This window comes from Oryctolagus cuniculus, chromosome 4, assembly GCF_964237555.1.
Source record: "Oryctolagus cuniculus chromosome 4, mOryCun1.1, whole genome shotgun sequence".
NCBI classification, from domain to species: Eukaryota; Metazoa; Chordata; class Mammalia; order Lagomorpha; family Leporidae; genus Oryctolagus; species Oryctolagus cuniculus.
Genome location: NC_091435.1, coordinates 32,480,959 through 32,507,351, shown reverse-complemented (window position 1 = coordinate 32,507,351; position 26,393 = coordinate 32,480,959). Strand labels below are relative to the sequence as shown.

General features: G+C 39.9%; 1 protein-coding gene across 2 annotated transcripts in view; it reads right to left on the bottom strand.

The window, feature by feature from the left end:
* The window catches only part of SAMSN1 (SAM domain, SH3 domain and nuclear localization signals 1), a 169,875-nt gene that overhangs the window by 131,259 nt on the left and 12,223 nt on the right, over positions 1-26,393 (bottom strand). For both annotated transcript variants that reach the window (XM_070071919.1, XM_051859452.2), the window contains exon 3: positions 2,553-2,593. In XM_070071919.1, coding sequence (XP_069928020.1) covers positions 2,553-2,593 — 41 coding nt within the window. The remainder of the gene's footprint in view (positions 1-2,552; positions 2,594-26,393) is intronic.

Genomic DNA, 26,393 nt, shown 5'->3' with positions numbered 1-26,393 from the left:
GACACAGTATGTTTTCAAATATGTTTGATCGATGGTTGGTTGAATCCATAGATACTGAACTGTGGATACAGAGGGGAATAGTAATTCTGTTTAATAAATAAATAATGATACAAGTTAATACAGCTCTTACATAGTCTCTAATAAAACAATAGAAAGAAATAATCACCAATTACTGTAGAGCTTTTAGTTGAAAGTTATGTGGTCAACTTTATTCTGGATGAATCACTATGATACCACTGGAACCTACTGAGCAATATCACTGTCAGAAAAATAGGGGTTCGCAGACATGTGGATTACAGTGCGATGTAACAGAGAGTATGCTATCGCTTAAGACCTACTTTTAAAAGTATACATAAAGCGTCAATCCTGAAACTCGTTTTAGCTAAAAATTTTCAGAAAATAAAGTACAGAAGAATCTGACTTTTAGAAATATTAGAATGATTCAATCGGCTTAATTAAAAATTATAGGAAATTCCTAAGGACACGTAACCCAGTTTCTTTTACAAATAAATGGAGAAACTTATAAATTAGGAGACATGAACTGAATGCATTGCATAGAACTTGTTTGGCTCCTGATTCAGACATCCCAACTCTAAAAAAGCACTTCAGGCTATCTGAGATATTTTAACCCTGTCTATTTGCCAGTATTATGCCATTTCTCTTATTTTGTTCTAGTGCAATAGAGATATTGTTGTTATGCTTTAAAAAACACAGGTCTTTTTTTATAATGATATTTGCTGCAGCATGAAATTATGTGCCTGAAATTTGCTTTATAAAAACCCAACCCAGTGGTGGTGGGGGTGCAAGAAGTAGAATGGCTAGAGATGAAATCAGATTAGCTATAGATGGATACTCAGGATTGGCAATGTGAGTTCATCATCATTTCTTCTTTGCAATAGGACTGAAAATGTCCATAATGGAATGTGTAGAACTCAAACAGAGGATGAGACTATGCATGCCTGACCCGGTGAATCTGTGAATCAGTTCAGCAGTGGGGTTACACACATAGGCTGCACATATTAACTTACTTTGTTATGTTAGCTTATGTCTTTGCCACTATGGATATACAATAGTCATGAAAGTAAAGCTAATTCCCCTTTTTTTATAAGGTCAGAGTTTTAAGCAGAAACCTGCATATATAAATTTGCTTTTTCTCTTAGCCATTTTTGTTTTTTAACATAAATAACAGCTTCATTTAATGGAATGTTTCTCTTTAATTTAAAAGCTTATAAAATAATTAAATTATATGAAATTATAACTATGAGATAATTTTAAGTAAAATAAACTTGAAAATAGGACCTTTGTTTAAAAATCGCCTACATATGCTTATTTGTACAAAATACTAAGCATATAACAAGACTCTTCTCCTCTCCCAAATAAGCTGTTTATAACAAAAAGGTGAGGTAGGTAATTAACAATGTGAAATGCTATTCCCCTCAGTAGAGTTGTGAACAAAAAAAGCTGAAGAATTCAAAGGAGTCTTCAGTTTTATTTTAAGCAGTTGAGATCCTGAGAGCACCTCAATTGATTTGGTTCCTTTTGGATATCCCACCAGCATGAAGCACTCTCCCTTTAATTCATTCTCCTTCTTCCCCTCCATATTTTGGGGATCCTCAGATCTGTGGAAATACCAGGTAATCCACTGCTTGCAAGTTCACTATAGTATTTGACTTGGAAGAGGTGTATTATTTATCCTTGCACAGAATAAACATCTACATAGGTGGATTGATAAGATTGAGACCAGCCCTGCCAAAATCCCTTCTTTATTCAAACTCATGCTTAAAGTGTTATAGTTTAAGCAGTTAAATTTGTCTAGAATACAACTACCATTGCCTGGTAGGCAACCTAAGCTATTAATCACCCAATTACCTACTTAAAATGGAAGGCTTTTATTTCCTTAGTGGGGTAAAAGCTTTGAGGTGGACAGGTAGGAAAGAATAAGAAAGCAGAAAGCAAAGATTGTTCAGAGAGAGGACAATGTGAGAGATTTTCACATAGTTGACAATTTGGTTTCAGACCAGTCTAGGGTATAAGGAAGCCATTCTTCTGTATCACCAGCAAGCAATCTGGAAATTTCCCCCCACAAACCAACGTCCTGCCCCTATGATTTCCTGCTTGCAGCTTAAAATTCCATTAACTTAAGCAACATGTGCATGTCACGTCCTCTGGTAGCTACACGTGCTGACTGTAAAGCCAGGCCTGACCTGACTAACCCACACCTCCCCGCGAACATTTTTATTTGGATTTGAGACTTCAGAAGATTAATAGGTTCTGCTAGGAACGAGGCTCCCCTTTTAATCTGAGCCTAGTTTAAACACATTTCTTCTTCTTCTGAAAATTTAATTTTTGCATCCTTGGGTAAACAAATGTCACAACACAGGTTTCCAATGCATCAGCATAAACAGGAAAATGTCACAGGGTAATACACAACGAGGTTTGTACATAGCAGTTTTTTTTTTTTTTAACCCTCTGGCAGGACGCTTGCCACAATATGCATGTTCAACATTATAAAACTAAGAGAACATGAAGTTTACTGGGTAAATTTGACTTACTTTCTCCTGTTCGGTTTTGCATTCTCGAAATTAGAAGTTTCCTGTAAAATAAAATAATGTGAAATTAAGTAAAGCTAAACCAAGAAATCAAAATGAGAATTACAGCAGAGTTATTCTTAGCATTTAACCCAAGGGAAGTGCATTTGCCTTTTTCCTAGTGAAAAGAATAGGGTTTTCCCCCATGTGGTTCTATTAATGTATCACAGCATCTTAACGCAAGTCTTTTGTTTATTTCTCCTTTTGTGTATAACTTTGAGAAAGTTAAGATGTGTCCTTTTAAAAATAGGTTTTATGCCTTATTCGAAGCCCTTGACAGTTTTATTTTTTAAAAAGTCTTTTGAACAAAATATTTGCAATTAAATCCTTACAACTTCAACTTTCTATTCCCCATCAATACACCAAAAACCAAAGGAGAACTACACATCAGAGCATTTAATTATATCATATAATACTTTCTTTTCCAAAAGATGGAAAATAGTTGTTATGTTGACATGCGTCTGTGATTCATCTGACTTTTTTTTTTTTTTTTGAGAGGAGGGGGAAGAGAGAGAGAGAGAGAGAGAGAGAGAGAGATACTGAATGTTGTATAAAATTCCATAGACTTTTGGGAAAAGAATATGCCACATCTTTCACCATCCTTGAAAAAGCTTAAACCGCCCAAGGCACTTTTTTTTAAGGATTTATTTACTTGAAAGGCAGAATGAAAGAGAATAGAAAAGATAGCAAGAGATCATCCATCTTCTGATTCAATCCCCAAATGCCTGCAATAGGCAGAGCTGGGTCAGGTAGAGGACAGGAGCCAAGAACTCAAACAAAATCTCCTGTGTGGATGACACCATTATCTGCTGCCTCCCAGGAGTGTTAGCAGGAAGCTGGATTGGGAGTGTTGAGTAGCTGGACTCATATAAGCACTCTGATGTGAAATGTAGGCATAGCCCACTGCACCACAATGCCCACACCACCTTGGTATCTTTAAAAATCCTTTAGATTCTCTCTTTATCTGCTCCTTTATTTAAAAGACACTTCCTGAACAGCTACTACATGATAAACAATGGATCATGTTCTGGAAGGATTTAAATGAAATGGTAGGAATGTGAATACAATACATGCTCAAGGAGGGAAACTTGAAATCTGTTTTCTTAGTTGTTGGATGAGCTTTACCAAAACCTGTAACACTGGAAAAAATCAGTCCTTGAACTTGAGAAACAAGTTCTGCCAAATTTGAAATGTCTGTGAATCACCCAGAGGAAATTATCTGAGTGTGGGAGAGGGATAAAGATGTGGGAGTAAGAACCAAGTCGTGGGACAAGCACTGTGGCACGTTCACACCCTGCCACCCAAGTAGGGGACCAAGATGGAGTTACAGACTTCTGGCTTTGTCCTGGCCCAGTACCAGCTGTTGTGCCATTTGGGGAATGAACCAGTGGTTGGAAAAAGATTCTCTCTCTCTCCCTCTGTAACTTGCCTTTCAAAGAAATAAGTCTTAAACAAATGAAAACCAAGCCCTGAGGTGACCAGCAAACAGGCCTTCAAGCAATTTATGATCAGACTGACCACTCCTTCAATCCTCCATACTTTGTCTACCCAATGTCTTTTGATGAAATTACCAATGTCTTGATCCAGATATCTTCAAACCTCATCCCAGGCTATTTTCCTCACACTGTCATTTAACTAGCTTTGTGTTGGTCATCAAGACAGAGCATGGCTGTCCACCTTTTGTTTTTCCTATTTTATGTATTTAGAATCTTCTAGAAAGGCAAAAACTTCAGGGTCCCACAACCTGTGCATTCTGAGAAAATTATGTCCCAATAGTTACAACCTGTTATCCTGAGTCTCATTAATTTGTAATAAGGGTTTAGATAAACTTGCCAAGATTACAGTTATTGGATTCTTCAAAATAGATTCTCTCTCTTGTGAGAACAGAGAGAAGGGGTCCAGTCTAGAGTTAGTCCATAATAAAAGTAGATTTTCAAGAAGCTAGATAGGAAACATTAGATACCCTTTGTATTTTTATCATTTGGATCATAGCACTTTAAAACGTTATTTATTTTATTTATTTGATAGATAGAGGGTTTGGGAGCTCCTATCTGCTGGTTCACTTCACAAATGACTGAGAGTTGTGAAGTCAAACCAGGTCTTCCACATGGGTAGGAGGAATCCATCACTAGAGAGCTGAGCTGACTTGAACTTGAGTTCTCAGATACAGAATGTGGGCGCCCAATGTGCATCTAAACCACTGTACCAAATATTCACCCTCTACTCACAGTATGTTTCAGTCAACTTCTCAATATCTCATTATCTTTGCTATGTTATCAAACAGATGAGCTCCAAATGGTTCACAAGATATATGTGCACTAACGGAGTTATGGAATTACTGAGAGAACGTGCCATTTAAGCAGTCTCCTGCTTCAAACTTGGGCAAAACTTCGTTAATGCTTATAGACTGATGTTAGTCCCACAGAGCAAGTTAAATACTTGTGACTGCTGATTGTGGTGAAAGGGACACAGTTAGCTTCTGCACTGAGGTTAAAAAACACCTGCACTAAGACCACAGATAGAGATTAGTTATTTTTAGGACATATCACAGCATTCTCTAAGAACTATCTACTTTGTTCTGATTTACTGGAATCAGGATAATCTAATTGTTTGCTGTCATGAATCAGTTTAAATTCAGGGTCTTTTGTTAAAAATTTTTTTCTTATAATGAACATTTTAGAAAATTTTTTGAGCTGAAACTGTCTTTTTAGCCCCTGCAATGGTGAAAGAGTTAATGTAGTTCTCCTTAGGCAATCTACTTCCTACAAATTTAGGGAGAGTCAAGCACATTAAATGTGGGTCTGAAGTGTGATTATACCAGGAAAAGGGATTACTTAAACAGGGCAACATAGACTTAATTAGAATCACAGGTCTGTTCCCTGGGTGTTGCCTAGTTGTAGATTGCCACTGAACTGGTTAAGCAATTTTTAGTACTGCTTGTACCAGTCTCAAAACAGCTGTGGAAAATATAAACTGCTTTCATTTCTGATTTCTGCTTACATAAGCAGACCGTCACATACTTGGAGTTTAGACTTTGGGTTCTTCATTCCTAGAGGGGAAAGTCAAAGAAAGACTACATACAGCTTCATTTTTAGAACTACAGCTGTGTGTGTGTGTGTGTGTGTGTGTGTGAGAGAGAGAGAGAGAAAGAGAGAGAGAGAGAGAGATTCTGAACTCTAAAAGGAAGGTACTTCTTCAGAGAGTCAGCAAAATCATTCTGTCTAGTCCACTAATTTGACATTTGCTATAAATACCAGGTAAAATTTACTCCTAAAATTTATTTCATTATCCCCTAAATAAGTGCTAATCATCGGTCTTACCTTCCATTCACTAGGGAATCTGTGACTTAATTTAATTTTTATGACTGGCATTTGTTAAGAAAATTAAAGAATGAAATGTAGGCAAGCAACTATGCACTGGCTGCTAGAAACTTAAGAATCTGTCCACTGTATGTTATTTTTAAGGTGAATGAAAGTAGGCTCCAGGAGCAAAGTATTTCCACATAACTATGAATCTAGGTCAAATAAAAGTACATGTAAATGAAGAGAAGACGCCACTTAAAGAAGAGATGCATCTTAGACATCAAATGCCGCATTTCTATTTTCATGTGCTGGGTACAGATGACTGTCCTTTGGGGCTGAGGCTCATGTGTGCGTGTTTCTTGCAGTATTGGTTTTTAAATCACTCAAATCACAAAGTCAAAAGAAAAAGGAAGTGAATATGTTAGGAGTTGTTGTTGCCTGGCTAATGGAAATGTGGAAGTTGTTTCTTCACCAGAGAAAAATGACTGACTGTAATTGATGGTGTAAATCCCATGGTGAGTTTTTAACACTGTGGAATTAACGCGATCTACCTTTGATTTGCAATTGCATAAACTGAGGCTCAAAATGATAACTGACTTATGTATTGTCATGCATTATAATGCTTTATTTTATTAAATATACATTGCTTTTTTGCTCTAATATATTCCTTTGGAATTATACAATTCATTCATTCCTACTTTTACAATTAATTAAAAATAATTATTGAGCATCTACTATATAATCAGACACTGTTATAAGGGAGAAAAGATTTCTTCTCTTACCCATTATACAAGGTTCAAGGTTGAAACTCCTAAACAAAGCCAGATTAACAAGAGAAAAGCATATAAATTTACTTAATAAAAATTTTATGTGGCACAAGAGCCTTCAGAAATGAAGACCCAATGACCTAGGAAAAATTGTGTATTTTTATGAACTGTTGTGCAGACGAATGATTGGAGCACAAGAGGATATGACCTAGTGGTCATAAACTGGGAGGAATTTAACCGGGTTTTTTGTTCAGATTCTTCTTGACCTCTCTGTGTGACATTCCTTTCCTCCAGGTACAAGGCAGGATACTTGTCACCTGAGGGTCTTCAAGAGATCAGGGGAGAAGTTCAGAGAGTGACCTCCTTGGGTTTTATGGCCTGCTACAGGAATGAAGGACCAAGGGTATTTTTTAATTATTAACCTGTAATACACACGCATGTTATAGGATACAGCATGACATTTCAACACATATAAAGCATAAATTGATCAAATGTGGCAATTAGCCTTTCTATTTGTTCGATTTTTCTTTATGCTTGTAGACTACTAGCTCCCTTCTTCCAGCTCATTTTACATTTTATAATATATTATTGTGGATGGCAGTTAGAACACGGGAAATTCTAATGCCTATGGTTTGCTTCTGGAGAGCAAAAGGCAAAGGGAGTTCCAGTTTCCTGCTCCTCCCACAGCAGGAAAGAGGAGGCAGAAGAACAGAGCCAACTTCCTCATTCTGTGTGGTTTTTTTCTCAGTTTCTTTCAGCCTAAGAAACTCAGCATGTCAAGGTTCCATATTCTGAGGTAGGGTTCCCTGCACATTTTCAGGTACAAAGAAACTCAAGCAGTCTTTCAATTTTCTGATTCCAGAGTCCTATTGGATTTATTAACTTTGAAATGTAAATGAGCTAACCTTCATAAAATCCTTACCTGGTGCCAAATACATTAAAGATCCTTATGGATGATGTGGCTTCTCATTATGTGAAGTACTCATTAATAGTTATGAAGAATTCTAATATTGAAGTAAGAATTGAACATAAACATAGACTCCTATGTATACATGTATTCATACATATAACTTTCCATTCAAATAAGTAACTCACTTCTTATTTTGTTCATTTTTTTCTCTTGCAAAAATGAAGATTATTCACTTGTTTGACTAAAATGATTTTTATTAATATTGAAATCCACTGATTCCAACAATAGCACATCCAAACTGAATGCGTGTGTTTCTGGGCATTTTTTAGCTTTTTATGCTCAACAAAGTTCCTACAGATATTTGAAAGGGGCATAGCAGTTAACAGAAATTCCTTTAAAGAATTCTAATAGACGTTTTTCAAAGAGAATGATTATACTCCTTAAAAGTTAAAAAACAAAAGCAGATGGATTTGGCATGTAAAGCTACTAAAGAGATGAAAAACTATATATCCAGCTCTGTCCACAATACAAAGGAGAGATTTATATGGTGGTATAACTAATGATCAAAGAGGTAGAAGAGTTCTACCACCCATTAGCCCCTCTGCCTTGCCTTTATACCTGATTGCAGAAGTGTGGGAAAAAAATGTCATGTCAGAGAAGTCTCCTGAGTTATAGACCAGATCACATGGCAAAGGGGAGTGCTGATAAATAAACATAGTTGAGTTCACCTGGTTAAAGGAAATCTATTAAGAATGGCAAGTCTTGAATCCTTTCCCTATCCTAATTGATTGATTTTAGACATTTACAGAACAATAATGACAGAAAAACCATGAAGAATCAAGCACCGTTCTAAATACTTGATGTGTAATAAGTCATTTGATCCCACAACGACCCTGTGAAGGTGATACTGCTACAGTACTTGCCGTTTATAAATGAGTAAACACAGGCAGGGGGGAGTAGTTATTCTTGTCTAAGTCCATAAAACTAGTTAAGTGGTAAAACTGTGATCATATGGGGGTGTTTTCACTTCTTCACAATAGTATGTCTATACTGACAACATAGATTCAAAGTCCACTTCTCATCTAACGATTTCAAAAATAAGCCCTCCTTGCCCCAAGTGAGATCAGCTATGAAAATGCAGAGAAAATGCAACATCATATGTCCCCAAAAACCAACAACTCAGAAAGCACACTCTTCTAGAAGCATTAACGCTGATAATTGAGTACTATTTGAAGACAAGGGTGTAGACTGCATATTGATGTGTTTGAAAAGCATTACTCTTTCTGTGACTGCTATCATCATTATCAAAGAATGTCCAGTAATTTATGACCAAGCATTTAATTAAAAGTGGTCACTGGAGGAACTAATGAATTCAGATGAAAGTCTGTACATTAGAGGTCCCAGTATATCACTATAATACTTTTATGGTTCTCAGAGAAAACAGATTTCATCCTCTCATAAGAATGTAACCAAGATGAAAAAGCAATGGTCAGCTCATTTGGATGGGAAAAATGGACTTTCTCACCAGCATGAGAGATAACAACCCTATACACCTAATGAACTCTGATTTCCCTGGCAGGGTGGAATACAGCATGGCCCCTCAGCTCAGGGCAGATTGTAGCTGCAGTACCTAGACAACATACACAGTGACCATATCTAATCCATCAGGGATAGAGCTCTAAATTGCCTGTGAATTTTACCATCTGTCCATTGGTGTGCCAAGTGAGCTTTCTATTAATCCTGAAGTAACAAACTCTGCTCACAGCACTATAAACATCTAGGATGGCGAAACAGGTCATCTAGGAAATGGTTATTTGCATCATAAAGGAGTCTTCCTTTTCAAAAAAATTTCATTCTAGATTTCTTGAAACAGAGTTCATGTACATAAACTTAAAGGCATGTGATTTAAGAAATTATTTCTGCACAAGATTTTAGAAAGGAAAAGAACAATTACTAAGTTCCATGTTTCCTGCCACTTACTTATTTTTTAGATCCTCATAGCCCCAATGGAACATGAGAAAGCCAAACACCCTTGGAAGATGAGTGCTAGGAAATAAGATGGGCAAAAATACCAAATTTCATCTTTACAACGGAAAAGCACTGAACCAGCACTTGAGAATCTGGCTTGCTTTCCAAGGGCTGCTACTAAACTGGATAATGTCCAATGACTCTCTCTGAGCCTCAGACAGGCCTCCACATCTACAGAAATGAAGTTGATGAACAAGAGCTGTAAAGCCTCTTCCAGTAGAAATGTTCCACGGTGCCTGATCTATCCAAAGTCAGTAGAGATGACAAAAGCTTTTAAGAGAAATTGAAAGCAGGAATGTGCTCTTTCTGCTTTACAGCTTTTTCTTTAAAGCATGATTAAAGAGATACCATGGCTTTCATTAGATTCAATTAGTAATTGTATCATAAGCCTGGGAAGTAAAAAAGAGAATAGGGCATAATTAACCTTAATCTATTGATTTCATTTTATTTTAACATAAGTCTCTATTTATGGGAGGAAACTAATTAAAACCACCAGAAAGTGTCCACAAATGAATTGGTGGCAGAAGAATAGCTGTATGTGATTGTAGATACAATGGGAAAAATTAAAAATGAAAGAAAATTGCAGTCTTTCTAATGAGCGTAATCCGTTTTATATGTGGGCTTGTTATGAGTCATTTGACAATCTAGAAATGCAGAAAAGGATCACACGCGCTGTTTTGACACTGACTCCTCTCGTTCATAATTTCATGAAGACCTAACTGATGGGATGCCATTGTTAATCTCATTGTCTCTCCTTAGTGTCTATGTTATTAATAGCTCTGTCAATGCTGGTGCTAATACAGAGACAGAACAAAAAACTCCCAATGTTAACAGTTTGGAGCCAACTAAGAAATGCGGTTAAGTGGTTAGAATACCAACCTGCAAGTCACCTATCCTGATTTACTCACCTATTCTAAGATGATACGCCACACTTCCATGTGTCTGTTTATTCATTTTTAACAAATTAAACTCTAAGCTTTTAAAGGCCTTTTGTGAAAGGTCCTAGGACACTGGGAAGTGATAATGTATTAGACACCTTTCACCATTTTCAACCTTAGTTTACATTTTAAAGTCATTGGTCACAACACTGGCAACACAAATGGCTCCATTCCCAATCCAATTCCCTGCTAATGGCCTGGGAAAGCAGCAGTATATGGCCTAAGTGTCTGGATCCCTGACACCCACAAGAGAGACCTGTGAGAGGCTTCTGGCTCCTGACTTTGGCCTGCTCCACTCCTGGCCAAGTCTTGGCCATTGCAGCCATCTGAGGAGTGAACCAGCCGATGAAGATTCTCTCTCTCCCTCTCTCTCTCTTTCTCTAACTCTTTAAAAAATAAAATTGCTAAGAAAATAAATATAGTTCAGCCTAAATCTCACCATTTCCTTGGCACGTCCATCTTTAAACTATAAACCACAGCAGGGTTAAAACTATTGGTGATAATTTACTTTATGTCAGTCACCAATGTTAATACTGTGAAATACATCAAAATTTCTAGTCCTACAGGATGACGAAGAGGTAACAAATAGTTTTTTCATTTTATAGAAGGAATCAGGGCTTAAAGAGTTTAAGGAATTTGTCTAAGATCACATAGCTGACAACTCTCAAAGCTGAACTTTTTGTTTGCTTCCTCAAATTTTGTGCTCCCAATTAAAACATTATGTTATTTTTTGGAATTTCTTCTGAGAATTCTTATTGAGGTTAAGTTTGATACTCATAATTACAAAATTTCTTAAATTATTCTCTAGGCCAGCGCCGCGGCTCACAAGGCTAATCCTCCACCTTGCGGCGCCGGCACACCGGGTTCTAGTCCTGATCGGGGTGCTGGATTCTGTCCCGGTTGCCCCTCTTCCAGGCCAGCTCTCTGCTGTGGCCAGGGAGTGCAGTGGAGGATGGCCCAAGTGCTTGGGCCCTGCACCCCATGGGAGACCAGGATAAGTACCTGGCTCCTGCCATCAGATCAGCGCGGTGCGCCGGCCGCAGCACGCTGGCTGCGGCGGCCATTGGAGGGTGAACCAACAGCAAAGGAAGACCTTTCTCTCTGTCTCTCTCTCTCTCACTGTCCACTCTACCTGTCAAAAAAAAAAATTATTCTCTAGATACTTTGGACATACGAGGGTATTTCAAAAAGTTCATGGGGAACAGAATTCAAAGTTTATATTGTTGTATAACATGTTGTGAAATCTATGTATGTTTGTTTGTTTATTTATTTATTTATTTATTTATTTTTGACAGGCAGAGTGAGACAGAGAGAGACAGAGAGAAAGGTCTTCCTTCCGTTGGTTCACCCCCCAAATGGCTGCTATGGCCAGAGCTATGCCGATCTGAAGCCAAGATCCAGGAGCTTTCTCCTGGTCTCCCATGGGGTGCAGGGGCCCAAGCACCTGGGCCATCCTCCACTGCCTTCCCGGGCCACAGCAGAGAGCTGGACTGGAAGAGGAGCAACCAGGACTAGAACCTGGTACCCATATGGGATGCCGCTGCTGCAGGCAGAGGATTAACCAAGTGAGCCATGGTGCTGGCCCTATGTATAGTTTTTTACAGTACACATTTTCCATTAAGTTTATTCCATGAATCTTTCAATGATTAATTTCAAAAATTTTGCACCAAAATAAATTTTTAAATTAACTGCATTCTTCATGAAATTTCTGAATGACTCTGATACAGGTTAAGTATCTTTTTTCCAAAATGCTTAGAATCAAGTGCTTCTGATTTCAAAATTTTTCACAGTTTGGTATACTTTCATAGAATTGGACAGTTGAGCTTACTTAATCCAAAATATGATATGCTCTAAAATATGAAATATTTTGGGTGTCATGTGGGTGCTCAAAAAGTTTCAGATTTTGGATTTTTGGCATTTTGGTTTAAGGATCCTTAGCCTGCATATATTCCTTGGTGAAGTGGACATCTGTCATTCATTGATCATATCGATGTGTAGAAGAAGGAGGAGGAAGAGGGAAAGGGGAAGACAGACAGGAAAGAAAGCAGGAAGGCAGGGAGGCAAGGCAAGGAGGAAGGGAAGGTATACTTCTAACTTCCTTCACCAACAGAATAAAATACGTTGCTCAAGTCCCATCCATCGAATGACTGATAAAACTAAATAACATGGTGTGGGCAGCCATTTTTTTTTCCTTTATTTTTTATAGAAAGATCTTCCTTCTGTTGGTTCACCCCCCAAATGGTCGCTACGGCCAGAGCTATGCCAATCTGAAGCCAGGAGTCAGGTGCTTCCTCCTGGTCTCCCATGCAGGTACAGGGCCCAAGCACTTGAGCCATCCTCCACTGACTTCCCGGGCCACAGCAGAGAGCTGGACTGGAAGAGGAGCAGCCAGGACTAGGACCCGGCACCCATATGGGATGCCGGAGCCACAGGCAGAGGATTAACAAAGCGAGCCAGGGCGCCGGCCCCAGGCACCCATTTTTAATGCCACAAAAATCAGCAGACAGGAGCCTGCTACCGTGGTGGGGTAGCTTCTCATCTGACCACTTGCTAATTGTGGAAGAAGCTGCAGCTCTCTTGGGTGGAGGGTTTTACAGTGTGTTTCATGGAGTAACATCTGTAAGCTCAGAAAAGCAGCAATTCTGGCTCTCTCTAACCTATAATATATTCTTTTCTGCTTCAATTAGCTAGCATGGGTTTGGTTATCTGCAAATAACTGATCAATTTTACATCATATTAATTTTAGTTACTGTACCAGTTACCTACTCTGTACAACAAAATTACTCCAAAATTCAGTGTTTAATACAGACATTTGCAATCTTACAATCTCTGTGGGTCAAGAATACAGACATGATTTAGAGAGGTCTTCTGTCTATTTCAAAGTCTCTGACAGAGTTACAATCAAGTTGTTGGCCCAAAGAACTGAGGTCTCATCTGAAGTTTCAGCTGGGGGAAGAATGTTTGTCCAAGCCTGATTGTTGAAAGCTTTCTGTTTTTTTAAGGCTGTTTACTAAACACCTCACTTCTTTGCTCTCTGTAGACTGAAAACTGCTTTCAGTTCTTTATAGCATGAGCTCCTTTAACGGGGGGGGGGGGGGGGAGCCTTGTGTTTTGTGTTATCATAGCATGCAAACAAGGAGGGCAAGAGAGACTCCACTTGTAAGTCTTTTGTCATCTAATCACGATGTGACTTCCTGTCATTTTGCCATATTTTATTGTAATCAAGACACATGCCAACAGTGAGAATTAATCAATAACATAAACATAAAAGGTGGATGTGGTGGTTAATTTTATGTGTCAATATGGTTAAACTGCAGCACCCAGATATTTGACAAAACTCATCTAGATGTTACTGTCCAGGTATTTTTAAGATGAATTTACCACTTATATCATTAGGCTTTGAATGAAGCAGATCACCCTTCACAATTTTGTTGGCCCTCACTCAATTAGTTGCTAAGGCCTTAAAACAAAAAGAATGTGCCAAAAACAAAAAAAAAAAAGAAGAGGGAATTTTGTCTCCATTCTAAGGGAATTCTGTCTCCATACTACCATCAGCAAATGGCTTATGAATCCTTCCCTGGACCTCCAGCCTGTCCTACAAATTGTGGACGTGCTAGAACTCTTTTGGACTCTCTCTCTCTCTTTCTGCAGAGAGCGAGAAATATAGAGAGAAATAGAGATAGAGATATATAACTTATTCCTTTGTTTCTCCACACAACTTAGCATAATGAAATTCACTGGAGTCCATTTTAGAATTCTGCCCTTAATGTACCAAAAGGAAAATAATAGTGTTCAATGTTAGACAACCCTTCCCCTTTCAAAAAAAAAAAAAAAAAAACCTTTAAATACATTCATGGAACCATTTCACACCAGCAAGGGATGTTATTCTAACCTGAGATTTTACAGATGTGGAAACTTAGCTGCAGATTCAATGCCATGCAGAAACGAAGCCAGGGCAAGAACTCAGTTTTGTTTCCTAACACTCTCACTATTATCCAGCAAATCATCTTAAGTTCAAGTCTGAGAATTGCACTTGGTGGCTTTCAGACTGAAAATAGTGAAGGAAAATCTTCTTGGACAAATGAGGCATGTCAGTTCTTCCCTCATGTTCTTCCTACAGTGGGTAATTGTTCTGTACTGATGCCCCCTGTACTCCAACCAAGATTCATTAATGACCAGTGGAGAGCAAATCCAAGTCAGCTGGCTGGGGTCCCGAATGCTGCCACTGGCCATGGAGCAGAGCAAGACTAACTGGCCATAAGGGGATTAACCCTTGACTTTGGTCTCATTAGTACTGAGCTATAACCAACTCTTACAAACACATTGTATTGTTTGTTCTGAAAACTATGCTTAATCTGCTATATTGCTCTCTCCTTAACATCTGGTAACTGGGAACAATTTAAATAATTTCTCTAGTGCTTTTTATTAGTGCATAATGTTGATGGGTATATAAAACATCAAACTTGCATTTTAAAAAATATTGACGTTTAAAAAACTCTAAAACATAAAAGTAAGTGAACAAGCATTGGTATGATAGATTTTCTTGTTTACAGCTGTCTATACGTTGTGGGAAATCTAAGGCTCAATGGTCAAACACTGCACTAAACCTAAGTATTTGAGGCAATTTGTGGAGATTAAAATCTTAGGTTTCCTAATGCACATCAACAATGAATACTGTTGCTTCTTCTCGTCCATCCAGGTAAAAGTCAATGCTTTTAGGTAAGAAGTGGTAATTGCAAATGTTTAGCTGTTATTTTTAGACGACACCGCAGCTCAAGTAAGAGTTTGACTTAAAGTCATTTAATCAAAGATATTAAATCAAAAGATCACTCCGCCCATGGGAAGGTTTGCAGGGGAAAGGAACTGATCATTAACATGTACTCTATCAGGTTTTCAAAGTGTGTTATCACCTTTGTGTGTTATTACATTTGATTCCCCACAACAAACCAGGAGACAGACATTTTTATCCTTACTCTATGCTCAGCAAATTTAGGGTTAGAGGTTAGTGAAGTTCAATAATATTTCCAGGGACTCAAAATTTCCAGCCTATGAACGTCATTGTCCATCTCAAGTTCTTTCACTGTCTTTTAGGTATCAGATTCTATTTAGCACATATATTAAAAGGTTGAGTTCTTTCTCCTACCAATTTTCTTTCCTCCACATTTTGGCTGTCATATAAACCTGTTCTCCCATTCACCTCTCTCTTAATATCTCTTATTCTGCTCTAAATGTACATGCACATCCCACACACCCTTAAATTTAGCAGAGAAACAAAAACAAACAAACAAACAAAACAAAACAAAACAAAACAAAAACCATAAGTCTTGTATTTGGGAAGCCGAACTCTAGCCTTGACCCTGTTTCTTATTTAAGACATCTTACTTTCTTCACTGGTATATATGCATGCCCTAAAATCTTACCTGTTTATAATGCATATTATTAAATGTTTATTATCAAGTATTGTTACACCTTAACCTATGTTCTTTCTAAGAGTACAGAGTTAAATCCTTCTCATCAAGTATTTTTATATTTTCACATCTATACTCCCTTGAAGAACTTATATTACCTGGTTATTTTGATGCTCCAAGACCACTTGGAATTTCAAGACTTAATTCTACGATGTTCGTTAGGGAAAATGCCAATGGCCCCATGTTGCCATAGAGTACTTGATATCTGGCTCATGCAACTTTGGAACTAAATTTCGTTGGTTTTTTTTTTTTTTTTTTTTTTTTTTTTTTTTTTTTTTTTTTTTTTAAGGGAAAGAGTTTACTGGGGAAAACCCAACAGACTGGAAGGAAGGGGCGAAGAAGGAAGAGGGAGAGAGAGCGCATAACAGAGACAGAGACAGAGGTCAGGAGATGGAGAGAAAGAGAGAGAGAGAGAGAAAGAGAGAGAAAGAGAGAGAGAGACGTGTTCAGGAGCAGGTCCTTTTAAAACTTTGCAGGGGGCGTGGGCAGGGAAGTAGGAGCAGCGAATCCCGTTAGGATGTGGGTAGGGCTGACACTGGTGGTTGAGCCAAGTGGCCACCTGGCTTCCAGCAAGGGCAGAGGGGGCTAGAGCCTAGGATGATGTCAGGATGTAGATAGCGCCATAGATAAGACTGCGCCATTTTAGTAACATTCCCCCCTTTTGTTTTGTATAAAGCAGGAGTTGTTTGGGATTACATTAGTCCCGAAAGTCCAGGAGGGGTGGAGGGGTGATGATCTGCTTTAGAGCTACTTCCTGCTGACATGGGGCAGTGAGGTACTCTTTGCTGGCCTGGGGCAATGTCTCAAGCCGCTGTCTCCTGGGTGGGGAGCATATCCCTGTAGCAGCATTTGGTTGACCGCCTGGTTGCTGAAGGCCTTGGTTCATGCAACTAAATTTCCACTCAGGTTAAGTGAATTTTAATTTAGAAACAGAAGTTGGGTAAAAAATACATAACTTTTGTTGTTTCCTGGGAATTGATTTCCCTTTTACAATGGAAATTTTAGCATCTGAATTGAGATGTGTTGTTAAGTATAAAATTAACACCAGATTTGAAAGTCTCAGTTTAAAATGAAGCAAGAATATAAACTATTAATTTTATATTAAATACCAATTTAAATAATAGTTTATATTTAGTTTAAATATATTAAAACCCATTTTACTGTTTCTCCTTTTAAGAATTTTAATGGGGCTACTAAAGTGTCTAAATTAAATATATGGGTCAAGTTGTTTTAGATTTCTAATGGACAGGGCTGCCATAGTTGCGTTTTTCCAATGTAGTGTGTCTATAGTGAGGGTTGAACATTTATTTGTGCTTTCAGATGATTCTAAAGTCCAGCTGTTGTTGAAAACTGCCAAAAGTGATACCAAGATTTTTGTCTAGCAATTCCTTTGTAGTATATTCTCTCCTTTTTGATTATGCAATGAGAATACTAAATACTTTAAGGGGCCTTTTGTCATTCTTCTCCATCTTAACTGAAACAAATGGCAAGTCCTCATTTATTAACATTTTAAAATACCCCAAAACTGCAGGGGAGTTGTTCTATCCAACCCACTTTATTTTTTAATTAATTAATTTATTTATTTGAGAGGCAGAGACAGAAGACAGAGAGACTATTGCAATCAGCTGCCTCACTCCTCAAACGTCCACAATGGCTGAGCAAGGAACAAACAGCATCCAGGAGCTAGGAACTCAAACCAGTGAGTGGCAGGAAGTCAGCTAGTTAAACCTTCACTGCAGCCTCCCAGGGCTTACATTAGCAGGAGCACACAAATACATGAAGTGGGAATCTTGAATGGTGTCTTAACCACTAGATCAAATGCCCACAGCCAATTCATTTTACTTTTTTTTTTTTTTTTTTGGACAGGCAGAGTGGACAGTGAGAGAGAGAGACAGAGAGAAAGGTCTTCCTTTGCTGATGGTTCACCCTCCAATGGCCACCGTGGTCGGCGCGCTGCGGCCAGCGCACCACACTGATCCAATGGCAGGAGCCAGGTACCTATCCTGGTCCCCCATGGGGTGCAGGGCCCAAGCACTTGGGACATCCTCCACTGCACTCCCTGGCCACAGCAGAGAGCTGGCCTGGAAGAGGGGCAACCGGGACAGAATCCAGCGCCCTGACCAGGACTAGAACCCGGTGTGCTGGCGCCACAAGGCGGAGGATTAGCCTAGTGAGCCGCGGCGCCAGCCCAATTCATTTTAAATATCAGCATAAAACTATGAGCCTAGGGTAGGTATATTACAGGTTATTTTGGCTTGAAATGGGGGAGAGACACTTTAAGATAGCACCCTCTGTACCCACTGTACAGTTCCAGTGGTGAGAGGGCACTGTTCTTTATTGAGCAGATAACAATTACAACAATTATAATAAGAAGGATTGAAAGGCACTTACTAGACTCACACTGAACATCTCACTTCCCTTCTAGGATGTCATCTGTGCAAACTCTGGCAGCCTATAAACCACATTCCACAAGTTTCACCAGAGCCTGGCAAACGGGTATGATTTAATTTGGCAGAACATAGGTATTCACATAAAATTCGGAAGGGGGATTATGAAAGCGAAGCCATCCCTAGTAGTCACGTTAAACAAAAACTAAGAATGGGATGGGAGAGGGAGTGGGAGATGGGATGGTTGTGGGTGGGATGGTGGTTATGGGGGGAAAAACCACTATAATTCAAAAGTTGTACTTTGGAAATTTATATTTATTAAATAAAAGTTGAAAAAAAATAAAAATTAAGTGGAATTTTGTTGAACCTATTATGTCTCAAATATTACTATTTCAGCACATAAATAATCTGCAATTACTGATGACCTACTTACACTCCTTTTTCATATGAAGCCTTAAAAAATATGGCATCTCGGGGCCGCTGCCATGGCTCACTTGGTTAATCCTCCACCTGTGGCACCGTCATCCCATATGGGTGCCGGGTTCTAGTCCTGGCTGCTCCTCTTCCAGTCCAGCTCTCCGCTGTGGCCCGGGGAGGTAGTGGAGGATGGCCCAAGTGCTTGGGCTCCTACCCCCACATAGGAGACTGGGAGGAGGCACCTGGCTCCTGGCTTCGGATCAGTGCAGCGCCGGCCATAGCGGCTATTTGGGGGGTGAATCAACGGAAGGAAGACCTTTCTCTGTCTCTCTCTCTCATTGTCTATAACTCTACCTGTCAAATAAATTTAAAAATATGGCACCTATTTTGTCCTTATGGCCCATCTGCCTTTGGATTAGATGCTTTTCAACTACCCAGTAGCCACCTGTGGCTGCATGGTGCAGCTCCAATCTTGGGGTTAACACACTTTTTCTGTGAAAAGCCAGACACTTTATATTGTAAGCAAAATACAGTTTCCACTGCATTCTATTTTCCCTTGTTTTGGTTTTAGAACAAACTTATTAAAACAGAAGAGCCATTCTTAGTTCATGGGCATTGCAAGCATAATACAGGCCGCCTTAAGCAGTACTTTGCCACTGTCGTTGCTACAGCATGACACATCTGCCCTTCCGGTGGTTCCTTAATTTTTTAATCCTTCCTGCTTCCATGAGCAAGAGTAAACTTCGTTCTCCACAATGAAACGTGGCAAATTTATGCAAAGGCTGACTCTTCTCATTCTATAGCAAAATGAAATGGAGTTTAAGAGACTTCAAGCAACAGTCCAAGGCCCTGAAGCTTGCCAGTAGAAGAACTAGAATGAGAATTCAGAGCTGCTCAACTCCAAAGCTCATGCTTTTTGAACCCGCATCATTGCTTCTCCATTATTATTAAGACTTTGTAATGAACCTTCACTAATCCATTCATTTAGCTTACAAATATTTATTGAATGACCACTATGTGCAAGATCTAAATAGGAACACTGCCACTGCCCCACATTTAAGCTCCTTTTTGAAAAGGCTCATCTCTCTTATCAATTTAATTTATGAGACACAAAATGAAGTGGAAAATTGACAATTATTTGCTTACTTCAATCAATATAGATAGTAAGCCAGATGATTCAGGCTTGATCCAGTTAACCCCAAATTGGCATAGTTACAAATATTTTATGTCCTCACTCTTTCTCATTTAATATATTTTATTAGCTTCAGACTTAATAAAGAGATAGTAAAATAGGTATAGACTCAAGTAGGTATGTTCTACATTTAAAATGACAACAAACTAGTCAGTCCTTAGTAGCCTACTATGTCATTTTATTTTTTTTTCCAGCACATTTATTTAATTGCGTGATTATTTACTCCATAGGACCTTTGCTCTCTATTTTTGACAGTAAATCCTCCAAAAATCCATGAGTTCACTAATCTACTGCAAGTGGGTCACGTATTATTCCTCTTTTAAAGTGTAATGAAGTTTTATATTTTGCATGGCTTCCTCTCTGGGCCAGCTCTACAAAGCAAACCCCTCCTAGAACTGCAATTAAAATGCAAGGTGGATATTTGCTATGTTTCTTGTTTAAAACCCAAGATAGAATCATTTCCCCTCAATACCACCACTACCTTGATTTGTAATGGATCATCCCCTTTGAGATGCTAGATAATTTTATGTGAATCTATGGAATGCTCTACCATGCTTTGAACAGTGTTTTCTGAGAAATAACATTCTTAATAAATATATCTAAATAAAATATCTCATAAAGAAAATTGTAAAGCCAAATATTTTTCTCTTATTTTTTCTTTTCATTCATGTAACAAATGAGAATATTTTAAGCATGAGCTATAATTTTGACGGTGGCAATTAGATGCACTGTCATGTTCATTCTAAATATTTTGGGAGAAGATCTCTTCTCTGGGAAGATCACAGATGCACTTGGATTTGACCACAGAGAGCTCAAGGCATAACTCCATTTATTGTTAGAGGTGCTTTCATTATTTCTAGAGAAGTAGTTCAAACAGAATAAGTTTCTCTGATAATGTCAAGACGGATTCAACGCATCTTTTTCTTAAATTAGGGAAGGGGAAAGGAAGATTAAATACCAAATGGGAAAAAAATCTATTCTTCAGAAATTAGAGGATGTCAGAAAAACTCTAAATCACAAGAGACTAAGATGACTAACAATTTCAAATATTTTAAATTATTATTGTTTTTGTACTGACTTATCCAAGCTATTTTAAGTCTTATGCTGGTGCCAGGGCTGTGGTGCAGCAGGTTAAGCTACCACATGTTATGCCACCATCCCATTTCAGATTGCTGGTTCAAGTGCTGGTGGCTCAGCTTCCATTCCAGCTCCCTACTGGTGCATCTCGGAAAGCACCAGGAGATGGCTCAAATTCTTGAGCTCCTGCTACCAAGGGAGAGACCAGGATGGAGTTCCAGGATTTTGGCTTTAGTCTGGATGAGCCCAGGCTGTTGCAGTCATTTGGAAGTAAACCAGTGGATGGGATATTTCTTTCTGTCTCTGTCTCTGTCACTCTGCCTTCAAATAAATAAATATAAGAATAAATAAGAAGACATACATCTACTAGGAATATAATAAATATCAATAATAATTTGATAGGATTAGTTTAATAAAACAAATGCTAGAATCAACAGTTGATGCAGTATGTATATATGCTTGCCACATGTTTATATAGGCATATACTTTTTTTTACGTTTGTGGGGAGCAACTCGGACTAGACTAAGTTACTGGAATTAAGACTTATTCTATGCATCTGCTCTCCCACAATATGGCGCTGAGAAGGGAGAAACAGCTTCTACACAGCTGCCTCCAGTTCAACCAATAAACTGTAGGACCTACTCCTGATTGGAGGAGAGCAGCGTACTCGGTGTGTGGGTAGCAGAGTTGGGATTGGTGGAAGAGGACTATAAAGGAGGAGAGAGACAACATGCACCAGGAACATCTAGGGGGAACATCTATCTGAAGGAACACCTGTGCAGCCCCCAAGAGAGCCAGCCGGCAGTGTGCCGCTCCCCCGCGGAAGTGGGGAATGTGGCAGGGGGAACCGCCCTTCCACGGAGGTGGAAGGGTCGGCAGCCAACCCGGGAAGAACCAGCAGCAAACCCGGGAAGGGCCGAGCAGACAAAAGAACAGTGCAGGGTCCTGTGTCGTTTCTCCACGAAGAGGGGGAGCGACATAATGGTGCCGTGACTCGGATATGAAGCCTAGGCAGGGCTTAGTGTCGTTCCTCCACGAAGAGGGGGAGCGACATGATGGTGCCGTGACTCGGATTAGGAAACCTAGGAGGGAAGAAGCAGGAAAATACCGGAGAGAGAGACTAGAAGAGCCTAGGGGAAAGCCGGACGGAAAAGGTGCCGGAAGAAGCTATTGAAAGCCTAGGCATAGACTCGGATACGGACTGTGGGAAAGAAGTTAGGATTTAAAGTGAAAGCAAGAAGAAACTTAGACTCAGATACGGACTGCAGGTTGAAAGTGAAAGTGAAACCTATAAGAAACTTAGACTTGGATACGGACTGTGGGGAGAGGCCAGGAGAAATGAGGGAGGAATATTGTTGGAAGAAAACTTAGGGAAACATACCGGGTAGAGAAAAATGTTAGGGAGGATGAAGCCACGAGTGCAGGCTGAGGCAGAGATGGAAGCCATCTTGGAATTCTTCAAGTCAGCCCAGGGAGCAAAAGGCAAAAATCTGGAACCAGAGGCAGAGACGTGGGCCGCCAGGTTGGAATTCGCCAGGTTAGTCTGGGGAACTTGGACTGAATACCGGTGGTGGCGGAAACGTGAGCTGTGCTGTGTGACTCGTGGAAGCCGCCGTGTGCAGAGAGAGCGCGGGGCGTGAATAGATAGGGAACGCGGGGCTGGCGCGAAGGCCGTGGTGTGGGCACGAAGTGCGTGGAGACCGCGGAGTGTGCGCGCGAAGCCGAGCCGTGCAGAGCCGGGAGCCCGCCGCAGGGCGGGCGCCGGGAAGCCGCGCAGATGAGAGAAGCAGCTGAAGTGGCTCAGAGCCGGGAAGCCGCGGAGAAGCAGCTTCGGGGCGGGTGCCGGGAAGCCGCAGGGATAAGAGAAACAGAAGTATAGAAGTAAAATGAGAGAAATAGGAATGCTGGTAGATAGAAGTAAAATAGGAGAAATAGGAATGCCCGGAGATAGAGAAAAATAAGGCCTCCCCTCAACATGGCAATGAGAGAGCTTGGATTCGGTCTGCCTGATTAGGGAGGTGGTGAGCACCTGCGGGCGGCTAGCAGCTTATGCGCCGCAGGTCACCGAAGACAGGCACGAATTAACATCAATAAGTCTCCCCACAATACCGCAATGAGAAGGCTTGGATTCGGTCTGCCTGATTAGACAATAAGTACCTGCTGGCGGCTAGCAGCTTACCCGCTGCAGGTCACCGAAGACAGGCACGTTATCAACACCAATAAGTCTCCCCACAATATGGCAATGAGAAGGCTTGGATTCGGTTTGCCTGATTGGTAGGGCTTGTAAGCACCTGCAAGCAGTTCTAGCAGAGTAGAGCATGTGCTGCAGGGCACCGAACACAGGCACGCATCAGCGCCTAAAAACCTCCTCACAACATGGCGAAGAGAGGACCCGGATTCGGTTTGCCTGATTGGTAGGGCTTGTAAGCACCTGTGGGCAACTCTAGCAAGCAGAGCAGAGTGTGTGCCGCAGGGCACTGAAGACAGGCGCGTATCAACGCCAAAAAATAAAAAGAAAGGGGGATCTGTAGGGAGCAACTCGGACTAGACTAAGTTACTGGAATTAAGACTTATTCTATGCATCTGCTCTCCCACAATATGGCGCTGAGAAGGGAGAAACAGCTTCTACACAGCTGCCTCCAGTTCAACCAATAAACTGTAGGACCTACTCCTGATTGGAGGAGAGCAGCGTACTCGGCGTGTGGGTAGCAGAGTTGGGATTGGTGGAAGAGGACTATAAAGGAGGAGAGAGACAACATGCACCAGGAACATCTAGGGGGAACATCTATCTGAAGGAACACCTGTGCAGCCCCCAAGAGAGCCAGCCGGCAGTGTGCTGCTCCCCCGCGGAAGTGGGGAATGTGGCAGGGGGAACCGCCCTTCCACGGAGGTGGAAGGGTCGGCAGCCAACCCGGGAAGAACCAGCAGCAAACCCGGGAAGGGCCGAGCAGACAAAAGAACAGCGCAGGGTCCTGTGTCGTTCCTCCACGAAGACGGGGAGCGACAACGTTTTACTTGTTTATTTGAAAGGCAGAGTTACAGAGGGGAAGAGGCAGAGGCAGAGGCAGAGAGAGACGGGTCTTCTATCCTCTGGTTCATTCCCCAAATGGCCACAATGCCCAGAGCTGGGACTACTGGAAGCCAGGAGCCTGGCGCTTCTTGCAGGTCTCCCACATTTGTACAGAGACCCAAGGACTTTGGCCATCCTCTACTGCTTTCAAAGGTCATAGCAGGGAGCTGGATCAAAGTGGAGCAGCCAGGACATTACTGGGTGCCCATATGGGATTCCAGAACTGCAGGCAGCAGCTTTATCCACTAAGCCACACTGCCAGCCCAGCATATACTTTTAATTAAATAGTGAGACATTATACACACATATTTATAGGGAGAGAAGCAGCAATTATATCATGTTTTTATTATTCTCATCTAGTTTTGTAAGATAAGCAATGTTTGAAAAAATTCTAGTTGACTGATGGCCATGAACTTGTTTACCGTTAATGCATACTTAGTAAACTAACACATTTAAGTACATATCTTCAAGATCTTCAGCCGATTCAATTTTGATTTTCTATTATAGGGTAAAATGCCTACAGACATTTTTGCAATGTCAATTGGCAGCCTCCTTGCGAATGGCATCTTTCACATTAATGTGCAAAGTATTTCATCGCCTCCTTTTCTGTGTATCTTGGTCAACTTCAGTGTTTAAGGATATTGAAAAGGCTCAGAGAACTGAGGGACGAGTTTCTGTTGCATTTATATAGGTTTGCATTGTTTTGACCTTACTGAGACTTAATACTGAACTTCACCTGCTAGGAAACAAACCTGCTATAAGCTATGTAAAGAATTTTTAATCAATCAAAAGACAAAATAGGTAGATGTGAGCCGTGTATAAAACTCCAACATGCTTTGTTGTAAGCCTTTCTCTAAAGTAAAAAGATTGGAAATTGAATTCTGGCTTATCCTCTTTTTAACTGGGAAACTTATTTAACCTTTCTCAACATTTATAAACCTCTCAGAAGTTATTATGAGAATAAACATGAATAATTTCATATGCACACATCACCTAATGCAGAACCTTACAAAAGGAGGCCCTGAATAAATCATATTTTGGAAAAGTGTAGTTAGAAGGTGTGAAGGGGCACCAAAGTCTTCAAGTATAGGAATATTCTTTTTGTGTAGCAAATATATGCTGCTTTGTATTATCTTATACCACAATTGATCAGAATAATTTTATTAGTATGGGAACAATTTAAGTACAGCACAATTACCTAAGGACAGCTGCTACTGTTAAACAGCTACCATATCAGTGTTCCTACACATAGAGAACTGTCTGTCTTTAGTAATTTTAAAGATAATTCAGCAAAATGATTTTTTTAATCTTTTATTTAATGAATATAAATTTCCAAAGTACGACTTATGGATTACAATGGCTTCCCCCCCATACCGTCCCTCCCACCCACAACCCTCCCCTTTCCCACTCCCTCTCCCCTTCCATTCACATCAAGATTCATTTTCGATTATCTTAATATACAGAAGATCAGCTTAGTATACATTAAGTAAGGATTTCAACAGTTTGCTCCCACACAGAAACATAAAGTGAAAAATAATAGATGATTTTTTTTAAATGATGATGAAATCAGATCAGACCTATTGTCATGTTTAATCCCAGTGAGAGTCAAGTTGGGAATTGATAATTTCTTTCTTTCTTTCTTTCTTTTTTTTTTTTTTTACAGAAGATCAGTTTAGTATACATTAAGTAAAGATTTCAACTGTTTGCACCCCCATAGAAACACAAAGCGAAATATACTGTTTGAGTACTCATTATAGCATTAAGTCTCAATGTACAGCACATTAAGGACAGAGATCCTACATAAGGAGTAAGTGCACAGTGACTCCTGTTGTTGACTTTACAAACTGACACTCCTGTTTATGGCATCAGTAATCTCCCTATGCACCAGTCATGACTTTCCAAGGCTATGGAAGCCTTTTGAGTTCACCGACTCTTATCTTGTTTAGACAAGGTCATAGTCAAAGTGGAGGTTCTCTCCTCCCTTCAGAGAAAGGTACCTCCTTTGAAGACCTGTTCTTTCCACTGGGATCTCACTCACGGAGATCTTTTTGCCAGAGTGTCTTGGCTTTCCATGCCTGAAATACTCTCATGGGCTTTTCAGCCAGATCCGAGTGCCTTTAGGGCTGATTCTGAGGCCAGAGTGCTATTTAGGACATCTGCCATTCTATGAGTCTGCTGAGTATCTCACTGCCCATGTTGGATCACTCTCCCCTTTATTTATTCTATTGGTTAGTGTTAGCAGGTACTAG